Source organism: Octopus bimaculoides, chromosome 3, assembly GCF_001194135.2.
Source record: "Octopus bimaculoides isolate UCB-OBI-ISO-001 chromosome 3, ASM119413v2, whole genome shotgun sequence".
Classification (NCBI taxonomy): Eukaryota; Metazoa; Mollusca; class Cephalopoda; order Octopoda; family Octopodidae; genus Octopus; species Octopus bimaculoides.
This window is the reverse complement of record NC_068983.1, coordinates 166,868,022-166,877,990: the sequence shown is the minus strand read 5'-3', so window position 1 is coordinate 166,877,990 and position 9,969 is coordinate 166,868,022. Positions and strand designations below refer to the sequence as shown.

Sequence of the window (9,969 nt, the reverse complement as noted above, 5' to 3'; positions counted from 1 at the left end):
ATATTACCTCATTCTCAATCAACCCTTTTTTAAACTTGGTCTCCCATATATCAACATAGATATTATACCTAGGTCTGTGGAGGCACAATGGCTCAGTGGTTAGGGCAGCAAACTCACGGTCATAGGATCGTGGCTTTGATTCGCAGACCAGGCATTGTGAGTGCTTATTCAGTGAAGACACCAAAAGCTCCCCGAGGCTCTGGCAGGGGGTGGTGGCAAACCCTGCTGTACTCTTTCACCACAATTTTCTCTCCTTCCTGTTTCTGTTGTACCTGTATTTCAAAGGGCCAGCCTTGTCACACTCTGTCACGCTGAATCTCCCCAACAATTACATTAAGGGTACACGTGTCTGTGGAGTACTCAGCCACTTGCACGTTAATTTCATGAGCAGGCTGTTCCGTCGATTGGATCAACTGGGACCCTCATTATCGTGACCGACGGAGTGCCACGATATACCCAGGTCTGTTGCGTCTCTTAACGTGGATTTAACGTGGATTTAATTTCAGTGAGTCAGGTATTCATTGATTTTGCAGACATGTTGGATGGATTATGGGAAATCGTCTTTTTCTTTCCATTGTTGAAGATGAATTTATGACAACAGGTGGAAACACAATAGAGATAAGAGACAGAGTGAACAATGGGATATTAAAATTGAGGCTAAATTACACTTTTTTTAATGTGACTGAACAAAAATGTTGTTGGGAAGGAAGAGAATATTTTTATTTAATTTGTTTTAATTTTGAACAATTGTGGTGTTTAGAATAACATATTTATATGAATTCTGTTGATTATGTTGGGATGAAATGGACTGAGTCTCTGGAGAAGTATTAAATCTCACAGCGGCTGCTTCTGTGTGTGGATTCATAACAACAACAATAATAATGGTTTCGAATTTTGGCACAAAGCCAGCAAGTTTGGGGGAGGGGTTATGTTGATTACATCGCCCCCGATACTCATCTAGTACTTATTTTAGCAATCCCGAAAAGGCAAAGTTGACTTTGACAGAATTTGAACTCAGAACGTAAAGACAGATGGAATGCCCACTGTGCTAATGATCTTGCAAGCTCACCACCTTAATAATAATAATAATAATAATAATAATAATAATAATAATAATAATAATAATAATAATAATAAATTGAAGAGAACAAATAGCGAGGTACCGTAGGCCGCAGGTTGCAAACCCGCTACTTATGCATTCCAAGAGCCCCAACAAAAAAACCTGAGTTAAAAAAAAACAGAAAAAAAAAGAGTAATAATTTCCACAATGGGCACAAGGAATTTTACAGGAGTTGGGTGGTGGTGAGGGGGCTAGCTGATTACATTGACTCCAGTGCTTGACTGGTCCTTATTTTATTGAACAACCCCTAAAGCAAAATTGGCTTAGGTGACATTTGAACTCAGAATGTGAAGGTGGACAAAACACTGCTAAAAATTGCTGGTGTTTCAATGATTTGTGCCAGCTTCCCACCTTAATAATAATTAATGATGATGATGATGATGATGATGATGAGGGAAGGGCTCAGTCAATTACATCATTGACCGCAGCACCTGAATGTTATTTTATAAACTTTGAAAGGATGAAAGTTATGGCTGTGAGAATGGAATTCAGAATGTAAAGAAGTGGAAGGAATACTGCTAAGCATTTTGTCTGACGCACTAACAATTCTGTCAGCTCACTGTCTTAATAATGATGATAAGCCTTTCTACTAAAAGCACAAGGCCTGAACAACAACAACAGTGTTACAAGTTAGTAAAAGACAAAATTGCAAGAATGTGGGTAATGAAGAGAGTAAGGGTCCTCCCTGTAGTGGGAGGAGTAACAACAATGTTTGAGAAATTGGGATTGACGTGAGGGTAGAACATGCTCTAAAAACTGCTCTGTTTGGGGACAGCGAGTTGGTACTTGGGTGTTGTGGAAAGAGACTCTGTGAGACCTTTCACACCAGGTTGCTGCTTGCTTTTACAGAATTAACTAGAATAAGGGAAACTGAGAGCTCTGAGAAGTAAAATATAATAATAATAATAATAATAATAATAATAATAATAATAATATTGTATGCAATACTTGGCTGCACATTTCATCAGAAATTGACTTCCATCTTAAAATGTCACATTGGTTTACAATTTCAAAATATAATAAAAATATATCTGTAATTAACAATTCTTGGCTTTTAATGAAGTTCTACAAATGTTTGAAGCTTTGTTATTACAAAAGGTACTCTTCCCTTAAATGTTGAAGGAGTGTTTTCTTTCAGTTTATTGAAAACAAAAGACAAATCGCAGCAATTTAATACGTTTGGTCAAGGAAAAAGTTTGTGGTGTTTAACTCTAGCATTCATCTGACTTTATTAAATGGGAGGCTTCTTAGGTATTCAAATTGTTTTGAATTAATCAGCTATTATCTTGTAGCATTGAGATTTCAAGGATGTAATTGTTTATTTTAAAATGACATTGTAAGGCAGGTGTGAGAGGCTGAATCTGACCAGTTTGAGCATTAAAAAAAAGCATAAAATATTTTAAATGTTTTGTTTAAATGCTAAAGGGTTGCATCAGAATTAAATAGTTTAGGGCATTTCATTCATCAGATTTGTTGATGTGTGTGTGTGTGTGTAAAAGACTATCTGACTATACACGCCACCATGTCAGTCTTATATATTAGCTGTCATATTAAATGTTTTTGTTTCTCTTCCAGTTCTGGGGACCAGGAATGCCACCCCAAACACCAGAGTAAGTACTTCCCTAATGTTGTGTCTCTTCTGTTTCAATAGTCATCTCATTAACATTACATTCCTGTCAAATAGAATCAATGTGTTGAAGCTATTTTGGTCAGAGTTCACTGTTTTGGTATCCAAAACTGGCTTGAGACTGCTGATGCTGCTGTTAATTATAGAAATTTCCTGATTTAAAATGATCAAAAATTAAAACTTTGTCCATCAAACTTTCATGTTTATGTTCCAGACACGATGACAAAGATATTTTAATCAAACGCTTCATTATTTTCTAAATTAATTGGAACAAAGACAATATATTTCAGCAGAAATATGCTCACAAAACAGTTCCTATTCTTCCATAATGTCCTCTACTCTCCTTATCTCTGTTCGCATTTCTCTAGTTTAGATTTCCTTCGTTGCAACCATCAGGATTATATCTGTTCCTCTTCTGGTTTATCTTCAGTATAAGAATGATTTGGAAATTTCCATCTTTTAATTAATGAACAAAAGACTAACTATATTGAAACATGGATTTAATTTTCTCTCTTTTACTGTAACTATGTTGAAAATTAGGATCGTATTTTAAATGTCCCTTTGATAAAAGCCAGTATAAAATGTTGGTTGGTTGATTTCTCCAGTCATAGAAAGAGAGAGAGAGAGAAAAAAAAAAGCAAAAGAGAAACAGAGAGAGAGAGAAAAAGCAAAAGAGAAACAGAGAGAGAGAAAGAAAAAAAAACGCAAAAGAGAAACAGAGAGAGAGAAAAAGCAAAAGAGAAACAGAGAGAGGGAGAAAGAAAAAAAAAGCAAAAGAGAAACAGAGAGAGAGAGAAAGAAAGAAAAAAAGCAAAAGAGAAACAGAGAGAGAGAGAAAGAAAAAAAAAAGCAAAAGAGAAGCAGAGAGAGAGAGAGAGAGAGAGAGTTAACATAAAAAGGGGCAGAATGAGTGTCATAACTTTCTGAAAAAATTTTTTATGAATTTTGAAGTTTTTTTTTTTTTCTTTTTTTGATGGTGTGGATTGCAATTATGTTGATAAAATTAAGGAAAATAATAATTTGTTGTAAATATACAAATGAGAAATTTGTTTTTTATTTTATATTAATGTAATGAATATTTTTCTTTTAAAAATCTATTTCATTATTTCATATGAACAGCAAGAAATTTGATAAAAGTTCAATTATAATCATTGTATGTCTGCCATATTTTCTATTATCCCAGGGTGGCAAAAGTAGACTTCCAAAATTACTTCCAGTTTTAAACTAAATTAAAATCCACCATTAAAATTTCATATTCATTTTAAGTTTCATACACCAGCTTAATAATTACTAGATTCTTAATTATTTTTAAAATTAATTGTAATAAAGACAGATTATTTCAATAGAAAAATAGCCATTGATATAATGAGGATGAGGATGATTATAATAATAATCCTTCCTACTATAGGCACAAGGCCTGAAATTTGGTGGGAGGGGGAGAGTTGATTACATTGACCCCAGTATTCAGCCGGTACTTATTTTACCGATCCCGAAAGGATGAATGTCAAAGTCGACCTCGGTTGAATTTGAACTCAGAACATAGCAACAGACGAAATACCACTAAACATTTCGCCCGGCATGCTAACATTTCTGCCAACTTGCTGCCTCAATAATAATAATAATAATCCTTTCAACTAGAAGCACAAGGCCTCAAATTTTGGGAGAAGGGATTAAGTCAATTGCATTGACCCCAGTACGTAACTGGTACTAATTTTACCGACCCCCGAAAAGATGAAAGGCAAAGTCAACCTCAGTGGAATTTGAACTCAAACCCTAACGGCAGACGAAATACCACAAAGTATTTCCACCAGTTAACAATTTTGCTAGCTTACCATCTGAATAATAATAATAATGATAATAGCTAATTTATTTATACTGGAAATCACACAGGCAGGCACTTAGATAGCAGAACTGCACATTCTAAATAAAATAAACCCCACCACCACCACCACCACCAAAAATAATTTTAAAAATTCATAAAACCTCACACTTTGCACTATTTCAATATAATAATAAAGCATTTTTTAAATTTTGTCTCCTCCAGTGTGAAACCGTTTGCCACTCCACCTTATGGCTTAGATACAAAACCCAACACATCACACAATGAAGTAAGTCCACCTTGGCAAGGTCGGTCAATTGCTGGTCCGAAATTACGTTTGGTTGAGTTCTCTGCTTTCTTGGAACATCATCGGGAGCCAGATTCAGTAAGTTATTTCCACTGATTTGAGGGGACTTTTTTCTTCTTCTTCTTCTTCTCTCTCCTGTAAAATAAATTATTTTTATTTGGCAAACTTGATAATATTGTTTTACTTTTCTCTCTTTCTTTCTTAATTCAGTATCACAAACATTTATTTGTACACATAGAATCAAATGCCAGCTATTCGGATCCTTTACTGGAGGTGAGTAGATTTACTCCTTGTTAAATATTTTGCTCTCATCATCATCATCATCATCATCATCATCACCAACACCACCACCGTCATCATCATCATCAACACCAACAAACATTCCTGTTCCATGAGTTGGACAGTTTGACACGATTCAATAGACTCCAGTTGTTTTATTTTTGGTTTGGTTTCTGTGGTTGGATACCCTTATTATTATTATTATTATTATTACCAACCACTTTACTGAATGGACTGGTGCTTTTTTTTTGTGTCTTCCATGCCACCAACACTAGGAAGGTGACCCTGCAACTGCAGCTTTACATTCTGCTCTGTTATTCAAAAATGGATTATTAAATTTTTTTTTAAGAATTTCCAAAAAATAAAGTGAATCATAGTTGGCTAAGTTGTGAGATTATTAGAATTGCAGATCAACAATTTCTATCCTTTTACCATTCCTAAATTGTGTCTTTGGCTAAGTCTCTTAGTTTTCTGTGAGTCCACAAAACTATAAATAAGTACCATTTGTTGGTGCAGTGCTCTGTTCGAATCATTTCATGTATTTCATTGTCTTGTAGAAGTGAGTTCCATTTCATTTCTTGGCCATTAATTAGGTAATGAGAAACATCTCCAAGATAACCTGAAATTGGCGTAATTTCCAGGAATCTTGTGCCTTTTTTATGACAATTTGAATAGAATCGACCTTTTTGATACCAGCCTTTCTGAGACTGCCCTTCTTTTTAAGATACAAATTTTCTGTTTTAAAATTATCTAAATTCAAACCTTCCATCAAAATTTTATTTTATTTAAGTTCTAGTTACCTGTTTATAACGACAAAGTTGTTTTACTAAATTCTTCATTATTTTCGAAATCAATAGAAACAAAGGCAAACAAACTTATTAAGGACTATTGATAGATTTTGGAATCAGTAATGCCCAATGATATTATTTCAAATTTAGGTAAAAACAGTCAAAAACTATATCAAAACCCTACTAAAAGCTCCCCAAAAACCAGATGTTGAAAATGTTTTCAGATGGTTACCAACCACAAAGAAGAAATTATTAGGTTCAGATTGAAATAAATTTAGACTAAAGCTACAAAACTAAGGAACTAATGTGAATTTGGGTTTACAGATTTGGTGAGGGTGAAGGAAGATGTTTATGAGATAATTTTGGTGTTGTTAGTGATGTTCATGTCAATGTAATAATGTTAAATGCATAAGAAATATTATTTATGCCTATGGGATTTAATTCCTTTTTATTTCTCTTCCATCTTTAGGCTGTTGATATCAAACAAATATATGATAAATTCCCTGAAAAGAAAGGTGGTTTAAAGGAATTGTATGATAAAGGTCCTCAAGCAGCATTTTTCTTAGTTAAATTTTGGGTAAGTCTGTTGCTTTTCTTTATTTCTCTATATTATATATATTTCCATACATACATGTATATATCGTCACGTGTGTGTGTAGTTGACACACTTTGTAAGCTACTAAGCATGTTCATACATACATACATACATACATATAAATCTATTAACAGTTTTTTTAAAAAATAACTTGCCAGTGTTCCCTTCATCATATACGTGGTAATCACATTCGGTTAAAATGGCTTCTTGATGTGTGTTGTTTCTCTTTTTTTACTGACGAGATGATTGCATTATTTTTCATCATTTTATTCTCTCCGGAATAATATCAATGTTTTCTTTGAAACATATGTCGGAAGTATAAAGATTTGAATAACGTCTGCATTTAACTCCATTTCTTAATTTATTTATATATTAAATTCAAATTATGACAAATGTAAACAAACAAACGAAGGTTGCTTTTAGAAGCGTTGAGATGTCTTAGAAAGTTAAAGAAGTGATTTTTAAATTCTCAAACGCAGGACAATGCTAATAATATAGCCTGAACAGGATACACTACCCCTATTTTGCAGAAAAAAGTGTTGGTGGTTAGCTAACCACCTACACTTTTTTTCTGCAAAATAGGGGTTATTCATATATATTTATAAATTAGGAAAGGAAACAAAATAATAAATTGAATATTTGAATCAGTAAATGATAAATTCAGTCCAGTTTTATTATTTCTATATAAACAAATGACAAATCAAGTTACAGCTGTTTCTATTTCTTAACTAGGCTTTGTTTAAGATTACTAATTACCTTTTAAAAATATTGTGTGTGTGTGTGTGTATATTCGTACAATTTCCTTTTAGAAATAAATATTCTTGTAATTGCCACCTTGTAACTTTTACTTCAGACAGTAAATCAATTTCTCTTTTTTAACCCCAAGAAATTGAATCATATTTTGTTGTATTTAGTGAACATCCTGATTTCAACCTGGTTGACTCTCATCAGTTTTGATAGAGGCAAACATTGTTTACTCTTGTAGAGAATCTATAAATATTCGTTATGTACAAATGAACATAACATAGTTTCAATGTCTATTTTGACACCCTTGGGTAGGCAACCATGTCTCCTCCTGCACAACTCCCGCTCATCACAGTTCTTTGTCATTTCTTTTTTGAAGGTAACAGTTTCACATTTGTCTTCCCCACTTTGTCGCAAGTCTTCCCCTTCTCACTTCACGCACACATCCCCAGCTGTCCCCTGTCATCCCCCGTTGCATGGCCGTTCCATCACAGTTCTCTTTCTCTCCCTCCCTCTCACACACTGTCCTCATATATTGCAGGTGCAAGAAACCCTAAAGGGACAGCATCTCTATCCTCACCTTTGGTGCTCAATTTCTCATCTGTCTGTGTGTCCAAATGTGCATTTATGTATAAGTACGAGTTTTGTAAATTGCCTTTCCTTTTATTTTTCAGGCTGATCTGAATACAAATGGCCAGGATGATGCTAGAGCATTTTATGGTGTTTCTAGTCAGTAAGTAGCCTTTATTCGCTCTGAAACAATGACAAAGATATCACGGACGACATGATACAAAATGCCCCGCTTTTCTGCTCCATGAAACAATAAAGAAAAATTTCACCATGGAAACAGAAAACATGAAAATAGTTTTGATCTTTAAATCTTGAACCCTTTTTGATTCCTAGCAATTTATTGGGGGTCATTACTCAATCACTGAACATAATCCCTTATTTTTCTTGCAATACATCAGGCTATGGCCAGGCCCTCATCACTATTGGTTTTCTCTAACATGTTATTTACTTGATGAACAAAAGTGAAACAGCATTAAATTAAAATAGCCATTTATATAACATACCAAATGTACAGAAAGGCGTGATGCTGCCAACAGCATCCCAGCTGTGGATCATGACAGTGCCAGATGTGTTAGGGCCATTCTAAGCATTGTCATTTAATAATGAATACCCACTTGTCATGCCTAAATGAAATTTGTCCCTTTTTTGACATACAGGAAACAGCAAATAATACATTCACTGATATTGTGAAAAGCTTGCTGAACTGTAATAAACTCAGTGTGTGCAAATGAAACAGCATTAAATTTCAATAGCCGTCTATGTACTACCATGCTTAACACACACACACACACACACACATTAAAAGGCATGATGCTGTAGATTTTCATCTGAGACAAAGTCTCTTTGTAGGTATGTTGTATCCAAAACAACATTTACCTCTATAAAAGATTATGTTCAGAATAAGAAAGAGGAATTTTAAATTTAAATCTATAAAAATGGTCAAGTGACATTAGGTGGTACTTCATATTTCTACAATTTCTGATGTTTTGGTAATTATCAGTTTTGTGTTTTCCATGTCAGCATGGGTCAGATGAACATGAGACAGTGGCCTTCCTATCACTGACCCACACCTGGTTTTTCAAGTAAGAGAGAGAGAGAGCTCTTATTCATTATGTCTTGAAAGGTGTGTGAAGCAAATGGATGATTTGTTGACAGAAGAACTGACAGTAATAACACAACCCATACATCACAAACAGGTAGAAATGCAAAGGAACACCGCCACACACACACACACACACACTGCCGTGTATATTATTTATATATATGTATTCATCTCTATAGATTACCTGTAGAATTTAGAGCCAGGTACATTTCAAGAGTTATTGCTATATATATGTACGCACACACAGGTGCCATGTAAACAGCACCCATGCTGGTGCCACCTAATGACCAATACTGGCATCATGGGAAAAGGACCCCTGTGTGTAGTAAGGTGGTTAGCGTTAGGAAGGGTGTCCAACTGTAGAAGCTTTGCCAAAGCAAACAATTGGAGCCTAATGCAGTTCTGGTCAAAACGTCACAAAATGGACATTAAATGATGAGAGAGAGACTTACAAGACGGTCTTATTTCAATTTCCATCTGCCAAATCTATTGAAGGCTTTGGTTGGTCTGGGGTCGTTAGTAGAAGACGACTCTCAAGGCATCTTGCAGTGGGACTGAACCTAAATCCATGTGGTTGGCAAGCAAGCATCTTAACCACACAGCCAAAGCTGCATCTATGTTCGAGTAAAAGATAACTGCTGCCAGGTTGAAATGTCAAGAGTTATCTAACTTAGATAGGAAAACTTCTTAAAAGCAATGAACGCAATTGTTTGTAAAATAAGAGATAATGTTTGAAATATTTAACTGAATGACCTGGGAAAATGTTTTAGATCTTATTTAGAAATGGTAAATAGAGTAAAATCTGAGTTCTTTAACTGAGATTAACCTAGAAGTTGTCTGTCAACAAATAATTTCTGCCTTTTAAAAATATAATTGGTGGTGTTAATGATTTCATTTTATTTATACACACACACACACACACACACACACACACACACACACACACATAGGCACCGCTATGGCTGTGTGGTAAGACATTTACTTCCCAACCACATGGTTTTAGGTTCAGTCCCACTAC

At 34.6% G+C, this 9,969-nt stretch overlaps 1 protein-coding gene across 1 annotated transcript in view; it reads left to right on the top strand.

Annotated features, from left to right (window-relative positions):
* The window catches only part of LOC106867323 (transcriptional enhancer factor TEF-1-like), a 120,574-nt gene that overhangs the window by 106,099 nt on the left and 4,506 nt on the right, over positions 1 to 9,969 (top strand). The window contains 6 exon segments of the mRNA XM_014912162.2: positions 2,696 to 2,730; positions 4,792 to 4,951; positions 5,084 to 5,146; positions 6,410 to 6,517; positions 7,954 to 8,008; positions 8,880 to 8,922. Coding sequence (XP_014767648.1) covers positions 2,696 to 2,730; positions 4,792 to 4,951; positions 5,084 to 5,146; positions 6,410 to 6,517; positions 7,954 to 8,008; positions 8,880 to 8,922 — 464 coding nt within the window.